The sequence below is a fragment of the Sturnus vulgaris genome, chromosome 28, assembly GCF_052056855.1.
Source record: "Sturnus vulgaris isolate bStuVul1 chromosome 28, bStuVul1.hap1, whole genome shotgun sequence".
In the NCBI taxonomy this organism is placed as follows: domain Eukaryota; kingdom Metazoa; phylum Chordata; class Aves; order Passeriformes; family Sturnidae; genus Sturnus; species Sturnus vulgaris.
Genome location: NC_142270.1, coordinates 5,333,612 through 5,355,073, shown reverse-complemented (window position 1 = coordinate 5,355,073; position 21,462 = coordinate 5,333,612). Strand labels below are relative to the sequence as shown.

Sequence of the window (21,462 nt, the reverse complement as noted above, 5' to 3'; positions counted from 1 at the left end):
TTCTTGCACATAAAAATTCCCAAAATATCACCAAAAAAAAATGGGAAGGTGGCAGCTCCTTGGGAATGTTTTTCTGTTTGTTGTCTCCTGCAGGAAAGAAAAGGCCAAAAATCTTTGAATTCCAACCCAAATCTCGGCATTCCTGCAGCTGAAGGGTTCCCGGTTTTCCTCCCCACCGGATATCGGGATTTTTATGGAATCTTGGATTTTGGGGCTGTTTCATTCCTTGGTTTGTTCTCCTTCGTTTATTTCGGTTTGGTTTTTTTGTTTGTTTTTTTTCCATTATAGACATCGTTAAAAAAAATAAATTTTCCAAGAATACATTTGGAAGTTGCTGTGGGAGTCGGAGGAATTAAAAAAAATAAAAGATTAAAGGAAAATAAAGGGAAAAATGGAAGTTAAAAAGCCACAGGTAGGGTTATGTATATGGGAATATCCATATGTTATATGTATATAGGAAATAAAGTGGAGAGGGAAAATAGGGAATTCTGACCCTGGATGGGTCAAAATCCACTCCCAACCCAAATTCCAAATCCAAAAAAATTTCAAAATAAGGAGAATGGAACCTCTCCCCCTGGAATGATTGAAAACATCAGCACAACCTCACGCGTTTCACACCAGTTTCTTTTCTCTTCCATTCGGAAACTCTCCGAGGAAAAATCCCAACCAAAATTCCCCAAAAAAACCGACGGGAGGAGCTCTGGGAATCCTCTCCGGGTGGCTCCCGATGGCTCCTTCATCCTCCGGGATGTTCCCACGTGGAATCCTCGTTGTCCCCGTGGCCACCCCGGTGTAAAGAATCCTGAAATTCACCTTTCCCAAAGCTTTTCTCCGACTTTTTTTTTCCCCTCCCTGGCACCACTGGCAGCTCCAGACCCCCATTCCAGGCCCATTCCGGGGAGTTTTCCCAGGAGCCGCTCGGGAAAACCAACCCAGAAAAGACCAAAAATAACAAAAAAAAAAAAACCTGGGAAAAATTAAAAGTAGGAAGAAAACCACCAAAGTTTCCCAGCGTGGCCAAAGGGTCCTCCTGCCTGTCCGGAGCTCGGCATTCCCGGGATTTGGGAGCATTCCAGTCTCTGTCACTGGTGGGCACTGGTGGGTACTGGTGGCACTGGTCCGAGTGTCCCCGTCCCACCGGCCGCTCCTTCCCGCCCCTCTATAGCCCCAGCGCCGGGATGAGGACGGGAATGAGGAGCAGGATCCGGCTCTCCCGGTGCCGGCTGCTTCCCGCCTTGGGATCCGTGAAAGTTTTCTGGTCCGGCATCACATCCGTGGTCAGCTGCGCCTGGGAAGGAGGGATAGGAGTGGATTTTTTAGGGAAAAGCATCCCAAAGTTGGGAAACACCTCCGGGGTGTCATTCCCAAGATGTTTGATTTAGGAAAGAATTCCCAGCCCAGGGATTTTCCCCGCCATGTACCTCGGAGTAGCACAGGCTCTGCTCCTTGGATTTGTTGGGTTTCAGGCCTTGTTCCTGGCAGGAGGAATTGGGAATGGTTTGGGTGGGAATGTGCCCCTGGAGCTCGGGGCTTTGGGGTTCCTGAATTTCCCTGTGGGAATGAGCTCGGAGCGGGGGTTTGGGAAAGGCTCAGCCTGTCCCAGCTCAGGGGCTTCAGTGGATCCGGCCTCACTCCCACCGTGATCCTGCCAGGAATCCTGCTGGGAATCCTGGGACGCCCCTCCTGTCCCCATCCCACTCCTCTGCATTCCTGGGACATTCCCAGCCATTCCCCAGTCCAGCTCCTGGGACATCCCCAATCCCATTTCCTTCCCATTCCTGGGACGTTCTCAGCCATTTCCCAATCCCATTTCCCTGCATTCCTGGGACATCCCCAATTCCATTCCCCAATCCTATTCCTGGAACATTCCCAGCCACTCCCCAATCCCATTTCCCTCCCATTCCTTTTCCACCCACAGAGTAAAACATGGACGCCCAAGCCCCGCAGCTGACAACACTGATTTTCCAGATTTCCCAAAACAACCCCAGAATTCCATCTCCCAGACGAGGAGCGCTCGGGCTCAGGGAGTCACCTCGCCAGGTGAGCGGGGACACGGGCGGGGAACCCCTCCCTCCCCAAACACTGCCCGGACCCTCCCAGCCCCGGGATGAATCCGAGCGGGACATTTTCCCATCCCATGGGACGCAGCCGATGTCCCCACACCCCCACCAGTGCTCCCAGTTGAGGTGTGGCCGCACCTGGAGCGAGGTGCAGGTGCTGATGACGCTCGTGTCGTACGCGGTGTTGCTGTCGTTGACATCGTCCGGCAGCGCCGGGCTCTTCTCCACCTTCGGCGGCACCGTCACGGCGGGATTGGGATTTTTGGGAGCCAAGTTCACGTCGGTCCCATTCCCAAAAGCTTGGATGGCGTTTCCTGGGAGCGGGAGAGGTTCAGGAAGGATGGGAGCGAGAAAAGAGCGGGAAAGGAGCAGAGCGGGGCGGGGAAGCGCCTTACGGAGACACGGATTTTCCGTGAAATCCCGCAGGAATTTCTCGCACTCCTCCTCCATGTTCCCGCTGCCTTTGCAGGAGCACCAGGGCGAGATGGTGATGCTGGTGGTGTTGGCGTCCACGTAGTTGGGGGTGATGTCAAAGCCTGGCGAGGAGGAGGGAACGGGGATGAAATCCCAGTGGGAAAAGCCTTTCCCCATCCCAGCTCCCGGCACTCACCGATGAGCCCCGCGTAGGAGCCCAGGCACGCCTGGAAGTTGTCCCCGGGACAGCTGGTGAGGGACTGGGAGGTGGCCTGGCAGTTGGTGTGGAAATCGGCCAGCCGGGATCTGCAGGGGAGGAAAAGTTGGGAAAACAGAGCGGAATTTCAGCGCCGGTTCCATCCCAGAGTGACTCCGCAGCCAAAAGGAATTTTTAAATGGAATAAAAGTGCCCCATTCCCAACGTCCTGTGAAATTCCAGGGCGATTCAGGCTCGTCGGCTGGGTTATCCAGGAGGGGACAGGAGCCCGGGGGTGGCCGTGCTCATCCACACCTCAGATCCCAAAAAATAGCAACAACACAACGGGAATCTCCTCTGGAAGGGATGGGATTGGGGTGGGGGTGAGGGGCTGCTCCCTGACGGGGATGGGAGGACGGGGAAGGACAAAGAGCTCGGGATGAAGCAGAAATTCCAGGGAAAACCGGGATTCTGCAGCTCTGCCGTAGCGTGTGAGGAAAGGAGGAAACTTCCTCCTACTCCTTCTTCCTGGAAATAAAACTCCCCCATCCCGAGAGCGTCGTGTCCGTGTTTATTTTCCTTCCTTGTGACCCAGCCCATGGAGGCTCTGGGGGCTCCCATCCCATTCCCATTCCCAGAGCAAATCCTCAGCTCCCGGTGGGAATTTTCCTTGCACAAAGCCCAGAAAAAAATTCCAGGTTTTTAATTTTTTTTTTTTTTTTTTTTTTTTAGGGGTTGCTCCACCCTCTGTGCAACCAAACCTCAGCTCCAGGATGGGAATAAATCCAAAAAACCTGCTCCATCCCCAGCCTCTTCACGGGAGAGGAATAAAACTTTCCGACAGCATTTCCCTCTCTTCCCCAATCCGAGGCGAAGGGACGTCAATTCCCCGCAGGAAACGCGGCGACTTCAGCACCGAGCGCCAGGAAAATTTGTCACCGCCGCTCCCTGGGGCTCTGCTCCCGGCCTGGAGCATCCTCCGAGGCAAAGGTTATTCCTTTCATAATCCATGAGGATGCAGCTGGGAAATCCTTCAGGAATATCCCGGGCCGATGTCACTGTCCCCGTTGGACACGGCCCCTTTGGGAGCTGCTGGATGGGATTCGCCGCCAGGAAAAAAACGCTCGGACTCGGCGAGGAGGATTTTGGCTTCCAAGGGCTCCGAAGAAATGAAAAAAAGAAAGAGGGGAAGGAGAAGGAGCCAAGTCCAGCTTAGCAGGAACACGGAGGAATCGCTGCCAAATTGCTGCTGGCAGCTGGAGGATGGCCTGGAAAATTTGGGAAGAGCTGGGCTGGCTCTGGATGAGGGATGGAGGATTTTCCTGACTTACCACCCCAAAAAAAACCCCTAAAGGAGTGAAAAAGGGATTAAAAATATTAATTCTGGATATAAACTCAGATCTCCCATCCCAAACCTGCTCCAAGGGCTGGATTCCCAATTTTGGAAATCCCAAACTGCTCCTCTTGGATTCCTGGAGGGAAAATGCGAGGAAAGGCAGCCCCAGGATGCCAAAATCCAACCCGTCCCAAATCCATCCCTTCCCAAGGACCTGGATCCCTGCAGGGCACCTGGACTAAAATATCCTGAATTTAGGGGGCTTTTAAATTCCGTACCTGTATTCCCAGCACATAAATCCCAGATTTAGGGGGTTCTGTGCACCTGTACATTTATCCCACGTGCATAAATCCCAAATTTAAGACACTTAGTGCATTGCAATGCACACACCTGGTGCAGATATCCCAAATTTAGGGGACTTTTGGTAACTGTAAATATATCCTAGGTCCATAAATCCCAAATTTAGGGGATTTTTGTACCTGTAAATATATCCCAGGTTCACAAATCCCAAATTTAGGGGATTTTTGTACCTGTACATTTATCCCAGGTACATAAATCCCAAATTTAGGGAACGCTCTGACACGGAGATTTTCCGAGCACGGAGGTTTTGGGATAGGTTTTGTTCGGGGGGGATTTTTTTGGTGATTTTTTAAGCGCTTAATTGAGTGTTAATTACTCCCATCCCCCGAGCCGCGGTGATAACTCACCGCGATCCAATCCAACAGCATCTTGTTTTTCCATGAATATTTCATGGAAAAGACGCCGGGATTCCTCCAGAGGTGGAATTATTTTTTTTTTTTCACGGGCAATTTACAGGGACTGAGGGAATTTTTTTTTTTTTTAAAGCTGGGAGAAATCCTCTCCTGCAGAGCTGGGGATGTTCAAGAAGCTGCGACAACACGGAAAAAAACTCGGCGAGACACGAAAATCCCGCTGGGCATCGCCCTCCCAACGCTCCCGTCCTGCTGGAGAGGGATTCTTTTGAAGCCGGGAGATGCTGAGATTAAAAAAAAATTCCCCTCAAACGCTCCCAGGTAAATTCAAAGAGTCCCAGGGAGAGGGAGCAGCTGAAGGAAAGAGGGAAGCGGGAATAAATCTCGGCTTTTGTGGATGACCCGCTGCCAAATCGAGCAAGGAGTTCACAGGGGAGGGAAGAAAGATCAATGGATGGATTTGTTTTATCCGGGAAAAGTTGTGTGGGGAGAGGAGTCGCCTGTTCTGGGCTGAGCCGCGGGGGTTTGAGGGGAAAAAAAAGGAAATTTTTGTCGTCGTTCCGAGGCTCTCGGCTTCAATTCCAGAGGAATTTTCTCATGGAAAGGGGGTCAGGCTTTGGAAGGGGCTGAGCAGGGGGGGTTGGGAGTCACCATCGGATGGCCTGGAGGTGTCCAAGGAACCCCTGGAGGTGTCCAAGGATGTCCTGGGGGTGTCCAGGGAACCTCTGGAGGTCCCCAAGGAACCCTTGGAGGTGTCCAAGGAACACCCAGAAGTGTCCAAGGATGGCCTGAAGGTGCCGAGGAAACCCCTGGAGGTGTCCAGGAAATCCTTGGAGGTGACACTCGGAGCTCTGGGCTGGGGACAAGGTGATCGTCAAAGGCTGGACTCTGATCCTGGAGGACTTCTCCAACCTCTGGAATTTCTGCTCCTTGCTCAGGGACACGGACACTGCTGGGAAAAGGCGAAGCCACCACAAAGCACCGCAGGAATTCCCAAAGCAGCGGAGACGCCGCAAGAGGGAAAACAACCAGGACACAACCCCCAAAGTCGGGCTTTGCTAATTAGTTACTAATTAACAAACTCCGTTCTCCAGGTCGCCACATTTTGATCCAGCGCTGAGACGAGCCCCTCAAAGGCGTTTTTTGGGTGGATTTTTTTGTCTCCCCGAGCCCCGCGGCTCCCCGGGAAGGGGAGCAGGGAGCGCAGGAATCGTTCGGTTTTAATTGCGGGCCCGTTCTGTCCCATTGAGCCGCTAACTGAGCCCAACAGGAGATTGTGTTTACACAAGCAAAGCCCGGCTCAAGACAGACTCGCTGTCACATTAAGTCAATACTTGGGAAGCCTCTCGAGTTAATTATTCAGCGAGAATTGACTGATTCTCGTGGTGAGAGCCCGGCGAGCCCGCAGGGAGCCGAGCCCTCCCCCAGCCGCCTCCTCTCGTGAGGGACCGCCCCGGGTGCTGCCTCTCCACATCCCAAATCCACCAGATTTGGGGATTTTCACGCATTTCTCAATCCCAAACCGGGTTTGGAGGCTCCTCCATGCCCTGTCCCCTCCGGATTTGAGGTCTCCCATCTCCCGTTAAATCCCGGAGCGATTTTTCCCCGCTTTTCTTCTTTCCCTGCTCCTTCCTCTCTTCTTCTTCCCCAGCCACAACCTCTTCTGTGCTGCCTCTCCACATCCCAAATCCACCACATTTCGGGATTTTCACGCATTTCTCAATCCCAAACTGGGTTTTTGAGGCTCCTCCATGCCCTGTCCCCTCCGAACTTGAGGTCTCCCAGCTCCCGTTAAATCCAGAAGCGATTTTCCCCTGCTCCTTTTCCTTTCCCTTCTCCTTCATCTCTTCTTCTTCCCCAGCCGCCTCCTCTTCTGTGCTGTCTCTCCACTTCCCAAGTCCACCAGATTTGGGGATTTTTACAGATTTCCCAGTCTGGGTTTGTAGGCTCCTCTGTCCCCTCCGAACCCGAGCTCTCCCATCTCCCGTTAAATCCAGGAGCGATTTTTCCCTGCTCCTTTTTCTTCCCAGCCAGGCGCGCGGGGCTCTCATTACAGGGAGTAATGAGAAAGTTGAGCTGCTGTTTATCAAGGAAACATCCATTACCGTGGCGTTCTGTCTGTGCTAAACAAAGGCCGCGCTGCCGCTCACAAAGCCGCGTTTTGTTCCCGGGTTTGGTGTTCCATGAATTCCCAGCCAGCCTGGATCCCGTTCCCTCCTTCCCGAGCCAAAGATCCAACAAAACCCCGGCCAAAATTCTCTTTGCACAAAAATCCCAGAGGGGGAGCATCCCTGACACCCCTGGATTTAAACACGTCAAAAACCGGGATAAAAATCAGGGAAATCATCCAGCATCCCCACTTTGGATGCTGCAATCACGGCCAAAATCCTTGACAAACAAATATCCCAGAGGGGGAGAACCCCTGACCTCCTCTTGGCTTAAACACACCAAAAACTGGGATAAAAATCTGGGAAATTACTCAACATCCCCACTTTGGATGTGAGGAGCTCCAGCCCAACCCCGGCCAAAATCCTCTCCACACAAATACCCCAGAGGGGGAGCATCCCTGACCTTCCTCCCAAAAAATTGGAATAAAAAGTCCAGGAAATGACCCAACATCCTCACTTTGGACACTCCAACCCCACGGCCAAAATCCTCTTCACCCAAAATCCTGAGAGTGAGAGCATCCCTCACCCCCTTGGCTTTAAACACACCAAAAACTGGGATAAAAAAAATCCAGGAAATGACCCAACATCCCCACTTTGGATGCTGGGGAGCTCCAGCCAGTGGAGGCTGGGAATTTCTCCGGCACCGGCACCACTGGAGCGTGTAAGAGCAGATTATTTGTGTTCCCGACTTGCTGATGCAAGATGAAAAATCCACGAGCTGCAGCTGCTGAAATCAGCTCTTTTCTCCCCTTCCCTTCCCTTTCCCCTTCGCTGAGGTTTGTGCTTCGCCAAAGGTTTTTGTATTCCGGGAGCTAAAACCTGTCCCTTGCAATCAGCCACAAAAACTCCGGGACTTTGTCAGGCTCCTGCGAGCCGGGAAAAGCTGGGAAAAAAAGGCTGGGAAAAAAGCTGGGAAAAGCTGAGGAAAAGCTGAGAGAGATGGGGAAAAGACGGGGAAAAGAAAGATGGGGAAAAGATGGGAGAAGGATAAGGGGATATGGAGGAGTTTTGGCTGGAAAAACCCACGGATAATGGGAAATTCCATGGCACAGCCCTGCCCTGCCTTGTCCTCTGAGATGAGGGGACAGGAAGAGTTTTGTGTCCCAGCATTCCCGGCTGGAGATGCCAGAGAGGACGGGATGCGATTTTGGGATGGGATTTTGGGATGGGATTTTCTCCTGAAAATCCACATCCAAGGAATGCATCCATACCCCATCCCAAGGAAAAAAAAAAAACTCCAGCAAAACCAACACAAATAAATTCCAGATTTGGACGTTCTCCAGAGCGAGAGCCCCCATCCGTGCTCTCCCACACTTCTCCCCCCCCCAAAAAAAAATAAATTTCCATCTTGGAGCAAACACTCCCAGCAGCTTCCACCCTTTTCCACTTTCCCTCCAGGTGTGGGGATTTCATTCCATGCAGGAATTAAACCCCGTGGCCTCTTCCAGCCCCGTTTTCCCTCTCCGAGCGCGGATCCTCGGAGCGCTCTGATGGAGAGGAGCTGCCATTCCCGGGTATCTTTTATTCATGGACACCGGGCTCCTTGGATTAGTTTTTGATAAAAAGCCACATTCCCACATTTCAAACATCGCCGCTCGCAGCCTGAGGAACACTCGGAGCTCGCATTTATTTCCCTGAGAATCTCCATCACCTTGATGGGAAAAAGGTGCCGCTCCTGGAGCGTCGGGAGCGGATCCGGCTCCCGTGGGGGACAGGAGGGGCCGAGCCCGGTGACAAATGGATGTGACAATGACAAGGAGCAGGAGCCTCGGCTGCCGAGGAACAGCGGGAATCCGGCAGCCAGGGAGGATTTGGGGGATTCAGCCAGGGAGGGTTTGGGGGATGCAGCCAATGCCAAGAGGGTGACACCAACGCCAGGAGGTGACACTGATGGCCAGGAAGGTGACACTGATGCTGGGGTGGTGGCACCAATGCCAGGAGGGTGACACCGATGCCAGGGAAGGTGACGCCAACACCAGGAGTGTGATGCCAATGCCAGGAGAGTGACAATGGCACCAAAAAGGTGACACCAATGCCGGGAAAGTGACACCAACACCTGCCCTATAACAGAAGAACCCCCTTTACCTGCACAGGTGAACACCAGCACACCTTTACCTGCACAGCTGCACCCTTTACCTGCACAGGTGATCCGCCCTGCAGGCCCCACGCAGATCCAGGCAGTTGGCCTTGTCCTTGTCCTCGTAGGAGCAGGAGGGGACGATGGTCTGGCGGCGGCGCTCGGCGCACGCCGGGTCCTTGCAGGAGCAGAAGAGCAGGCGGAAGGTGAACTCGCCGGGCACGCGGTCGAAGAACTGGCGCAGGGCTTTGTGGCACCTGCGGCGACTGCAGGGCTCGGTGGCCGACAGCCCCCGGCTGCACGTGGAGATGTAGGCGGAGCGAAGGCGCTTGCAGTTGTCGTTGAGGTTGCAGGCTTTGGCCGCGTCCAGGCAATGGTTGCTCTTGGAGGTGGTGGCCGGGTCCATTCCTGCGCTCAGGATAAGGAGGGAGAGGGGTTAGGAAGGTGGGATGGGGAGGTGGGGAGTGGGGAGGGGTTGGGAAAGGGTTTGGGGGGGTTGTTGGGGAGGTGGGGTTGGGGTGGGGTTGGTGGTTTTGGGGGTGGGAGGTGTGGTGAGGGATGGGGAGCGGGATTGAAAAGGGGGAGATGGCCCCGAAAATGGGGAGATGGCCCCGAAAATGGGGAGATGGGCTCAAAGATGGGAAAATGGCCTCGAAAATGGGGAGAGGTCCTCAAAGATGAGGAAATGCCCTCCAAACTGGGATGGGAAACATCTTTGACCCTTTGGATGGGGAGAATTCCTCAAAACGGGGGAAATGTCCTCAAAACTGGGGCAGGGAAAAGCCCTCAAAGCGTCTGAGTTGCCCTCAAATGCAGGCCATGAATTTTCTAATATTTCTTTCCTTTTGTCAATTCTTCAAAGAATCGTTCTTCATTATTAATTAATTAATAATTAATAATTATTCTGCTCCAAAAGCAGAATAATCAACCCAACCTCACTGTGGCTCTCACTGCCCCTCCTGGGGCTCCCCAAAACTGGGACAGCTCCAGACGGGGATGAAAGGGACCAGAGGATCGATCCCGTATCCATCCCGGGAATTCCACGCTGGGAATTCCGTCCTGGGAATCTCATCCCTCAGGAGAGGACGGGCGAGGCCAAGCCCCAGCCTGGGAACAAACGCTGAATTTTCCCAGTTTTTTGCTGGGAATGATGGATCACCCTCCGTGGCCCTTCTGAAGCCACCTCATCCCTCATTCCCTCTCCTCCACAGCCCGGCCAAATCCATGGATTCTCTGGACAAATCCATGGATCATCCTCAGCTGGCTCCCAGCTTCTGCTGGCGCCAAAGGAAGGCTCCTAATTGGCCTAATTGCAGGGTGCTGCTAATTAGGAAATCCAAATCCTGGGTGAGGCTCAGCCCCCGGCTCCTTCTGCGTCCCCAAACCACCCCTGAAGGGGGACAGGAATTTGGGGGGGGTCTTTTGTCCCATTGTCTCCCTGTCCCCAAGCTGAGAGCCACCAGCACGGCCCTGCTGGGGATCCAAAGGATTCAGGGATCCAAAGGATTCGGGGAAAAAAAAAATATCCACGATGGGGCAGGGATGAAGGTTTGGATTTTCTCCAGAGGATGGACACAGCTCGAGGGGGAAAAGAGGATTGAAGAGGTGGGGAAAAGGAAGATTTATGTGGGAAAAAGGGAATTGAAGAGGTGGGGAACACTCTTTACTTCCCCTGATTTTGGGGGATGCGCTGAGCCCTCCCTACCCCATAAACCACCCCGGCCCCGAGCCCTGGAAGCAGAGAGCAGCAGATTCCCAGCACAAAGCCGGGATTTTGGGATCCATTGTCTCATGGTCGGGAGCATCGCTCCTGCCCTGCCCGAGACCTGCAGGGACCCGGCTGCATTTTAATGGAGCCGCGGCTTTGGAAGCGCCGCGCTCCTGGGGAGCTCATTAATAAAGCACGAGCATGAAAATTTCATGAGCCGAGACGGAAACGGGGGCCGAGGAGATGGGGACGGGGGCTGGGGCCACCAGCTGTCCCCTCTTCGTGTCCCCACGGCCGCTGGGGACCGGGGAAGAGGAGGAGAAGGAGGAGGATGGGGGGGGTGGGGTTGGGTTGGAGAATTCCCAACTGGAGTTTTTCCCTTCTCCCACAGGCTGTGGTTTCCTGGGGATCCAGCCGGGATGAGCATCCCGGGGTTCTCCGCGTGGGGAGGGGGCAGCGCTGGCTCTGCGGGTTTTTACACGGGGGTTACACGGGGGTTACACGGGGGTTACACGGGGGTTACACAACCCCTGCTCCTCAGCAATCCCTCCGCTCCCAATTATCCCTCCAGGCAATCACCAGCTCCTTCTCCAGGAACAGCTCCAAAATCTCATTTGCTTCACCACTGGGGATCAGGTCGGGGCTGGATGTCCCTGGAGGTCCCCAGGGAGGGGACAGGAAAGGGGGGGCAGCAGCAGCACCGAGGCCACCGCAGTGGTCCCAGCACCTCGCTGGCCTCACCCATCCTCCCCTTCCCCCATCCCCAAAATCCGCAGCCAGGTTTTTCCTGCCCTTCCCTGGATAAATCAGTGTTTAATCCCCGCTCCACACTCGCTGCTTTCCAGACTTCCCGACGTTTTCCTGACGCCAATGTAATCCCAAAAAAGCGGGCGGGAGACGGGAGGGGGTGGCAGCGTCATCCCAAAAACCCGCGCCGAGCTCGCGGGGAAAATCCGCATGGAAAAGCCTGGAACATTCACCCCGAGCGGCGGGTGACAGCGGTGACAGCGCCGGTGTCACTCACAGGTGTCCCCAGGTGAGCTGGGTGCGGCCCCGGGGGCGTCCCCGAGGTGTGGGGACAGCGGGACCCCCCAAAATCCCACAGCGAGGGGAATTCGGGGAAGGGTCCCGGGGGGAGAGGCCGAGAGGTGTGGGATGGGGCTGAGGGGCGGCACGGGAAGGTTGGCATGGAAATGAGGGAGAATCCAAAATGGAAAAAACGGGAAATCCAAAACGGCCGAGGATGGTGGCGGAGTTTGGGGTTTGGAGGAGGACACTGGGATGTGCTAAGGGACACTGGGATGCTCCAAAGGGACACTGGGATGCTCCAAAGGGACACTGGGATGCTCCAAAGGGACACTGGGATGCTCCAAAGGATTTCATGGGACGTTCCATGGGACACTGGGATATTCCAAGGGGTTCCAAAGGAAACTGGGAATGCTCCAAAGGGACACTGGGAATGCTCCAAGGATCTCCCAGCACTCCCCAGAGCTCGGCTCGAGGTCGCTGCCCCAGGGAGGGGACACCAAACGGGGTCCCCCCCTCAGCTCCACCCCATCGCGAGGGTCCCAAAGCCTCTGGAATCACCGAGAATTCCATGGGGGATGGGAGGGGCTGGACCCCGCTGGAGCCAGGACTGGGATTGCGCCCCAGTGCTGGGGACAGCGGGAATTCCGGGAATTCCCGATTTTCCAGCGGTGGAGGCAGCTGGGGCCAGGAGGCAAAATCCTAAATCTCACCCTGGCATGACCCGAAACAGAGAGAACCCACCCCAAAAACGCATCAACCCCCCCCCGCCCAAAAAAAAAAAAAAATGCCGCTCGGGATCCCGAATTTGGGGGGAGCAGAAGGGAAGGAGAGGCGGGAGGAGCTGGAGGAGCAAAGGACGAAGCCCAGGGGAGGGAGGTGAAGGTTTTCCCTGGCTGGGAGCAGCTCTGTGCTCGCAGGCGGGAGATAAAACACGGCGCTTTTATTACCTGAGAAAATTGAAGCGAGTCTGAATATATCAGAGAGACGAGAGGTGACCGGCTCGTACGGGGAGGCTTCATAAAATTCCTCTCCTTCGGTGGGAGGAAAGGAAAAGGAAAAAAAAAAAAGGCAGAAAAAAAAAGCAAATTAAAGCCCGTGGTGAATAATCTCAACCGGCTCCAGGTACAGGAAGGAAAAGCGAAATGATTTCCAAGCGCTGGAATTAAAGGAAAAGGGGATTTGGGAGCGGCTCGGGGGATTTTGGGGGCACTCGGGACCAGCCAGGTTTGGCAGAGGCTGCGTTCCAAAGGATTGCAGGAGCTCAGGGAATTGGGATTGGGGAGGTCGCTATTCCATGGGGATGGACACTGAGATCAAGGCTGGAAGTTCTGGGGTTCACACTCAGCTCTGGGGTTTTTATTTGTTACAAAATCCCCTAAAAACCAAAAAAAAACCCTTAAAAAAAAAACCCATTATACGATGGTTTTCCACCTCATTCCATGGGAAAATGGGAATATAAAGCACCCTCCAGAGCTTTATCCCAATCCACACCTTCAGAGGGATCCAAATCCAGGCTGGAGAAAAATCCCCCCTTTGATTTCAGGATAAATCCGTGAGATTTTGCTGGGTTTAACCCATAGAAAAACCAAAACAAAAATCTGATTTTAGGACAAGCAGCCCTCGAGGCTCTCCCCAAACCCCAGCAGCCACAGAAAAAAAAGTAGATAATGGACAGAAAAATGTAAATATACAAATAAATATTGGATGGCCAGACTTTGGAAGTTGTAGTTTGAGGTTCCCGCTTTTCCAGGCGTTCCTTCCCCAAAATCCCGGCCCTCACTGCGGGATGGATCCCGTGCCAGGGGCTCCCAAATTTTCCGGAACACCAAAAATTCCACGTGGGAGAGGCTGGACCCCACTGGAGTCAGGATTGGGATTGTGCCTCCCCCTCCCGCCAGCCCCAGGGCTGGGGACAGCGGGAATTCCGGGAATTCCGGGAATTCCACCCAAAAAATCCCGGAGTTATCGCTGTCCCAAATCGGCAGCGTTTACCCTGCGGAATTCGGGAACCGCTTGGAAAGGCCCGTGTGGAAAAGGAGGCAAAGCGGGAGGGTTTGCTCCGAGCGCAGCGACATTCCCGGGAATTCCCGGGAAAACTGGGGAGAAAAGACCCCTCTGGGATGTCCCCAGCGATGTCACCGCTGCTCTCAGGGCGACGGGATTTGGGGACAAAGCCCCAAGGGCGGCTCCTGATCTTCACCGGGAATTGGGACAGGATCCAAATTCTGTTCCACAGCGACATTCCCGGGAAATCTGAGTGGGAAAGACCCCTCTGGGATGTCCCCAGTGACGTCACCGCTGCTCTCAGGGTGACAGAATTTGGGGACAACGTCCCAAGGGCGGCTCCTGCTCCTCACGGGGAATGGGACCAGGACCCAAATCCCTCTCCAGGCCATTCCCTCTCCCCTCCGCGCCTTCCCCACTTTTTTCCAGGCGCGTTTCTGCAGCCCCGTGACCCCGCGCTCCATCGCTGCCATCAATAATTAAAAACCCGCTTGACTCCGGCTGCTTTGAGGGAAATTACCGAGCATTAAAAGGGCGCTGGACCCGCCTGGAGCTCCCCGAGCCTCAATTAACCCTCAGGAATGAGGCTGGAGCCTCCCTAATTGCGGGGAGAGCTCGGCTGGGCGCTGCCTGGGAGGAGGGGAACCCCAAAATTCCCGCTGGAAGGCACAAATTTGGGCTCCTCGCTGCTTTTCCCTCTCCCCTCGTCAAGGATCGCCGCAAAGCTTCCACCTCTCCTTAATCGCTGCTCTTCCCTCCTCCTCCTCCAGGTACAAATTCCCATCCCCATTCCAGCAAAACCTTGGGAAGCTGCTCAATGGAGGCGGCTAATGAGCGGCAGGAAATAATTAAGGCGTAATTCCAGCTCGGGGCCGAGTTTGGGGAGCGCTGACCCAGATTTGAAGGGAATTTCACCCAGGGGGGCTCAGGTGAGGCTCCCTCACATCCTCTGGAAGAGTTTTCCCGTCCTCAGGTCCAATTTTCCCACCCTCAGGTCCAGTTCCCACATCCTTGGTTACAATTCCTTCATCCTCCTGTCCAGCTTTCCCATCCTCGGGCACCTTTCCCATCGAATTCCACAATTCCCAGCCTGCTTTGGGCTGGAAAGGGGCTTTAAAAAATCTCATCCCAACCCCCCTCCCACGGGCAGGGAGCTCTTCTGCCGGTCCAGGTGATTTTGGGGGTTTGGGGACCTCCCAGTGCTGAGTCTGAGGTGCCAGCCTGAATTTCTTGTGGTGTTCACCTGAATTTCCTGGGATTTTCATCTGAATTTCCTGGGGTGTTCATCTGCCCTATCTGGGGTGCCCATCTGAATTTCCTGGCGTTTTCATCTGAGTTTTGTGGGGTTTTCATCTGAATGTCCTTGGATTTTCATTGGAATTCCCCCTCAAACCTCCCCAACCTCCAGCAGCGCCAGCACTCCCCCCCCCCATCCCCACCTCAGGGCGCTCTTTTGGGAACCCCTCTCCCCATCCTCAGGGTGATTTTTTCGGGTGTCCCCATCCCCACCACTCCAGGCGATTTTTTAGGCTCTCCCCATCCCCATCTACATCACTTCCAGGTGAAATTTTTGGGCTCTCCCCACCTCCACCACTCCAGGCGGATTTTTTGGGGGTTATCCCCATCCCCACCACCCCCAAGTGATTTTTTAGGCTCTCCTCCCACCCCAAGTGGATTTTTTGGGCTCTCCCCATCCCCACCAAACCAGAGCTCTCTCCATCCCCATCCCCAGCACCTCAGGTGGATTTTTTGGGATCTCCCCACCCCACCACTCCCTTTGTACCCCTCCCAATACCTTCGGTCAGCCCCAGGTGGATGCTCCAGTAGATCTGAAGGCACTGCAGCTCCTTTTTCATGCCCCTCTTGCAGCGGCAGTCGTACAGGGGGCTCTCCTGCAGCACCTCCAGGGCCACCTGGCACTCCTTGTTGGCGAGCATGGTGTTCCTGTCGCGCCCGGCCAGGCACTGTCGCAGGGTGCGGTAGCGGGAGCTGCAGCTCGGCTCGCCCGCGCACAGCTCGTTGGCTCGCACGCAGTCCACGGGAACTCGCCAGCCCGGAGGGGCCAGCCCCGGGGGCGAGGGGGGCCCGGCCAGCGAGCGCAGGATCTCATCTGGGCCGGGGGAGGGAGAGAAGAGGGCACAGGTGAGGACCCCCCTCGCCTCTTGGAGCTCCCTCACCCTCTGAGGGCACAGGTGAGGAGGGCACAGGTGAAGGGGGCACAGGTCAGCACCCCCTTCACCTCCCGGAACTCCCTCACCCCTCTGAGGGCACAGGTGAGGAGGTCACAGGTGAGGGCACAGGTGAGGAGGTCACAGGTGAGCTCCCTCCCTCACCCCTCCCCACCCGCGCGAGGGGAGTTATGATGAGATTTTTTTAAAATTCCTTTTCCAGCCCAAACCAGGCTGGGAATTCCCATCCCGAGGCATCCAGAGGGGAAATCCCGATCCTGCTGCAGCCGTGGCCACAGGGACGCTGCTCCAGGAGCCATTCCAGAGTGGAAGGTCCCTGACCACGGCGGGAACGAGATCCCATAACCATGGAATTTGGGTTTGGGTGGGAAGAGACCCTAAAATCCCCCCTGCCATGGGCAGGGACACCTTTTCTATCCCAGGCTGCTCCAAACCTTGTCCAGCCCAGCCGGGAACATTCTCGGGGATGGCCCTGATGTCACCGGAGCAGCCCAGCAGTGGGGTGGGAATGTGCAGGGTTAACCCCACACCTCAAATCTGGGACCTTGTGTCCCTTATCCCACCCACTCCGATGAATCCCCGGTGTGATCCCGACCTTCCCGGAGCTCTCGGGAATCCCGGGAAGCAGCGAGTCCATCCCGATTCCCCGCACCCGCCGCTCCTTGGGCTGAATTTGGGTTTTTTTGTTTTTTTTTCCAGGGTTTTTTAGGGCGTCTGACTCATGGCTCTTTTGGAGCGCTCGGCCTTGGCAGGGCCTCGGGGCAGCTGCAGCTCCCAACAGGCTCTTCCCTCCGGGATGGCACCGGGCCAGCCCTGCCGGCTCCTGTCCCTGTCCCCTCCTGTCCCTGTCCCCTCCCGCCCCCGCATTCCCACAGCTCTCCCACCGTTCCCATCATTTCCGCATCTGCTTTTCCCCCTGGAAATAAATTCCTGCTAAATCCAGCCCAAGCCTGGCTTGTTCCCTCTCAGGGGAGTTGGGGACAGGCAGCGCTGGTGTCCTGTCCCCTCCCCGCCGTGATGGGGACAGGGTGAGCAGGACCCGCTGTGTCACTCCTGGCCCCCCTGCTCCACCCTCCGCCTTCCAGGGAAAGCCCCAAAAATGGGAATGCCAGGACCTGGAGGGGACCCTGGGCTGCTCTGGGGGGTGATGGGGAGGGGACCCCGCTCTGTGCCCGCCCTGGTGCCCCCTGAGGGTGGAGGAGGACAGAGGTGACCCCTCGGTGAGTCCCCGGCAGCCGCATTCCCGTCCCCTCCCGCCTGGCACCGCCGCTGGCAGCCCCTTCCCAGCCCGGGTCTGGCAGGGGGACAGTGACACCTACAGGAACGCGACACGGGCCACCCGCGTGTCCCCCCCAGCGGGCGGGGCCGGTCCCTGCCACCCCCGGGGCCGGGCACGCGTCCCTTCCCCCTCGGGAGCGGGGACCACTGGCTGGGTGCCACCGGGGTGGCTCCCTGGCACTGGAGTGGGTGGCCCTGGTTGGGTGGCCCTGGAGTTGGTCCCTTCCCCCTGTGTCCCTCGGGAGCGGGTGGCGCTGGTGGCACTGGTTGGGTGACACTGGAGCAGCTCCCTGGCACTGCTTGGGTGGCCCTGGAGTTGGTCCCTTCCCATTCCCTCTGGAGCAGGTGGCACTGGTGGCACTGGCTGGGTGACACTGGGGTGGCTCCCTGGCTCTGGAGCCGGTGGCCACGGACAGCTCTGCCCCCCTCGGGTGATGCCAGGGGGGCTCTGAGGAGGGACAGGGGCCAGGGCTGGCAGTGCCCGGGTGGGGACAGCTCTGCTGGCTCCGGTCACTCCGAGGAACAGATCCCACGATCCCACGATCCCACGGATCCCACGGGTCCCGGTGTTCAGCCGCACTGGGTTCCAAAAGGTCGGGGGGTGTCCAGGAGCCCCCACATCCACGTTAGATCCAGTCTGGAGCAGCAGATTCCCCTCGGGAAGGCCACGCCTGGCCTGGCACGATTATAATTCCACACGGGAGGCAGGCGGGATCCGTGAAGGAGAAACAGGAATCCCCAAACGCTGATTCCGGGGCTGGGAATGCCAGAGCCTCCCCAGGCCATGGATGGTGCTTTGGGATGAACTCTGGGCCTTCACGTGCCAGGAATTCCCATCCTGAGGCATCCAGCTGGAAAAACCTGACCCTGCTGCAGCTGTGGCTGCAGGGAAACTGCTCCAGGGTGCTGGAAACATTCCAGAGATCCAGTGGGCATGGAGAGCGATTCCAGAATTCCATGGGCATGGGGAGCCATTCCAGAGATCCACTGGGTGTAGAGAGCCATTCCAGAATTCCATGACCATGGACAACCATTCCACAGATCCACTGGGCATGGAAAGCCATTCCAGAGCTCCACTGGGCTTGGAGAACCATTCCAGAGCTCCACCGGACCTGGAGAACCATTCCAGGCTCCACCACATTCCATCCTCTCCCAGCTCAGCTCCAGCTCCAGCCGTGCTTGCCCCGAGCCAGCTCCCAGCTCCAGTTCCCGCTTCTCCAGAAGCCTCTTCCCAAAAATCCCCTCCTCTGGCCGCATTCCTGTCCCCATGGGCAGGGACACATCCAAGGGACCACCGGGAATATCCGCGTGTGCCCTCAGCTGCACATCCCGGTGCTGGATTGGGAATTCCACGATAAATCCACCCTCTGGAAGCCGCGGGGATGAGCTGTAGGGGTGAGCTGGCCCCAATCCTCCTGGATTTTGCCATTTTTTTCCACCTTTCTCCCACGGTTTTGCAGGGAACGGGGTCCTGCGAGCCCCGGGAGCATCCGGCACGATGGGAGCCGGGAATGCCGGCAGATCCTGGATCCCGCTGGAGCAGGGAGGGCAGGCACAGCCCTTTGTCGTGATGTCCCCAAATCCCGCAGGGATCAGCCCGGCCTGGGCGCTTTTCCTGGAGCCCCCCGCTCCTCCCAGCTCCTCATTCCCACCCAGACTCCAGCGGGGAGTTAGGCTGGAGAGGGAGACTGAGGAGGGAGGGGATTTTCAACCCCCCCAAAAAATAAAAAACCCTCCAGGCAGATCCGCCCTTCCCGAACTCCCATCGCTGAAACATCTGCAGAGAATTCCCGGCTAATCCTGGCCAGGCTCGGGGGTGCCGGAGCACAGCGAGGATTTGCTGCACAAGGCGATGGCCCCTTTCTTTTCCTGCCGCTCCCACGGCTTCTCCCGGCTCCAGCAGCCTCTTCCCGAGCTCTAATCCGTGTTCTCCTGCTCTGCTGCTGCCGGAGACCTTTGGACACCCGGCAGCTTTAGAGGGAAATATTTCTCCTCGCCAGGATCACTCCGGAACACGCAGCTCCTCAGCCAGGACCAGAGGGATTTTCTGAATTCCCGGGAATGGGAAGAGCTGGATGTTCCCTGCTCCAGGTTCCTCGCAGCGAGGCCACGCCGTGGAAAGAGCCGTGGTCACCCCATCCCTAAATCTGGGCGTGCAGGGTCCCTGCTCGGGGTCCTCAGCCTCGCCCTGCACCCACAGGACCTTGGGGACACCCGGGAATGGGGAGGGGGCGACACCGGGTCCTGCTTCGATGCCAACCCCGCCGTGAGGGTGGGCGGGCCCTGCTTTGGATGCCTGAGGTTGGGGCACCCCTGCCCCCCTGGAGGTCCCTGCGCCCCAAATCTCTCCACGAGCCATCCAGCTGTTCCTGGACACGCGTCCAGATGTCCAGCTGTCCCTCCAGCCAGGCTGGATCACCCTTCCCCCCGCCCCGTGTCCCCACTCGTGTCGCCACCCCGCCCCCCCAGCGCCCCTTTCTCTCGGTCTGAGGGCACCGCCCGAGCCCCCCCGACCCCTCCGGCCAGGGGCTCCCCCAACCCGGGGCTCAGCTCAGGCCTCTGTGCCCCCCTCCCCAAAGCCTTGGGGGGCACCCACCCCCCTGGGCACCCTCGTCCCTCGCTCGGGTGGCGCTGGGAGGGGGCAGAGCCCGTGCCCCCCATTCCAGCCGGGAGCAGAGCGCAGCCCGGGCACCCCGAGCACCCCCAGCCTCCGGAACGCGGCCGTGCCAACCTTCAAGTCTCCCTCAGCGGCCTCCTGTCCCTTGTCCCTGTCCCCTGTGCCTGTCCCCGGTCCCCTGTCCCCATGCCGGCTCCGCAAAGTTCTCCGGGCGCTGCAGCGAGCTGGGATCACATCCCAGGCACCCGCGGGATGCGGGAGCCGCGAATGGCACCGGGAGCGCGACACGCCCGAGCCGCGGAGGGCAAAAAAAAAATAAAAATAACCCCCAACATTTCCCATCTCCTTTCCTTTTCAGCCCAAACCCAGCGCGGGCTGGGCGTGCTCCCTTTTCCAGCGGCTCCTTCCCGGGGAGGCTGCCCGGGGAACCGGAGCGATCTCCCGGCACGGAGCTCCGAGCCCAGCCCGCGGCTCCAGCGCGATCCGGGGACGGCGATTCCCGAGCCGCGAGCTCAACTTTCCCAGCCCAGTCTCCAGCCGCGTTCCCAACCTCTGGAATGGCGCGGGGGGGGGGAGCAGCCAGGATGGAGAGAGCAGCGAGAGACACGGGTGGGAGGGGGGGGGGAAAGGGGGAGATCTCCCCCAAAACGCGAATCCGAGCTGGTTTGACAAGGGGAGAAGCGATGGGAGACGGGCAGGGCTCGGCTGCGGGGTGATGCTGCCCGCTCCAGCCCCGAGGGGGCGGCTGGGCTGGTGTCCCCCGTGTCCCCCGTGCGTGTCCCCCGTGTCCCCCCATCCCCGTTTCAAGTTGACAGGGAATAGGAAATGAAGTTGAGCCCCTCGCCGTGCCCCTCTCCTGCCGCAGCGCCGCTGCCAGCTCGGAGGGGCTCGCTCGCTGTCTCAGCTCCTCGCCCCCGGTGGCGTGGGGGGGGCGGGGGGTTGGGGACGCGCCACCTCGGCCAGGCGACAGCCACCACCCCCCTCCTCGGGCACCCCCGCTGAGGCCACTCACCTACGAAGAGGACGATGCAGAAGGCGTTTGCCAAGATCATGGTAGGAAATCCACGCGCTCCTCCACGTGTGCAAAAAAAAAATAATTGTGTTAAAAAATCAGGCGGAGGAGAAAAAAAAAAGAAAAAAAGAAAAATAATAATAAAAAAAAATCAGTAATTCCCAAGGCGCTCAGGTAGATCCTAAATTCCCAAATCCAGTGGGGCTGGAAGCGAAGGGGAAGGGGGGGGATGTGTGCTCCGCCCGGCGCGGAGCCGGGTCCTCCTCAGCCTCTCGCCGCCTCCCGCATCCCCGCCGGGCTCCGCTGCGCGCTCCGGGCTCGGCGGCTCCGCCGGGCTCCCGCCGGCTTCTGCCGAGCTCCGGCTGCCGGGGAGGGGGCGCGGCGAGGGGCGGCTGCGCTCCGCCGAGCCCCGGCGAAGGGGCAGAGCCGGCGGGGCCGCCGCCGTCCCCTCCCCGCCCCTGCCCCCGCCCGCCGCTCCACCGGGGCCGCCCTTCCGCCGCCCTTCCGCCCCGGGAGGGGGTCGGGGGGGGTTCTGTGGGGACCCCCGGAGCTCTGTCCTGGTTATTGTGCATGCCCGTGTTCCCCATCCATCCCTCCTGGCTGGGATGCACCTGCCGGGGCTCCCACGCTGCTGCAAAGACGAAGGCGAGACCCCCGCCCT

At 57.5% G+C, this 21,462-nt stretch overlaps 1 protein-coding gene across 1 annotated transcript; it reads right to left on the bottom strand.

Moving 5' to 3' along the window:
• Nucleotides 1-226: 226 nt before the first annotated feature.
• On the bottom strand, nt 227-21,085 carry GFRA2 (GDNF family receptor alpha 2). The gene is made up of 9 exons (XM_014892932.2): nt 20,802-21,085; nt 15,501-15,815; nt 12,649-12,732; nt 9,024-9,372; nt 2,671-2,780; nt 2,456-2,596; nt 2,199-2,374; nt 1,422-1,475; nt 227-1,288 (listed from the first exon to the last, which is right to left on the bottom strand). The coding sequence occupies exons 1-9, from the start codon at nt 20,839-20,841 to the stop codon at nt 1,160-1,162; spliced, it is 1,398 nt and encodes a 465-aa protein (XP_014748418.1). The 5' UTR covers nt 20,842-21,085; the 3' UTR covers nt 227-1,159.
• Nucleotides 21,086-21,462: the final 377 nt, after the last annotated feature.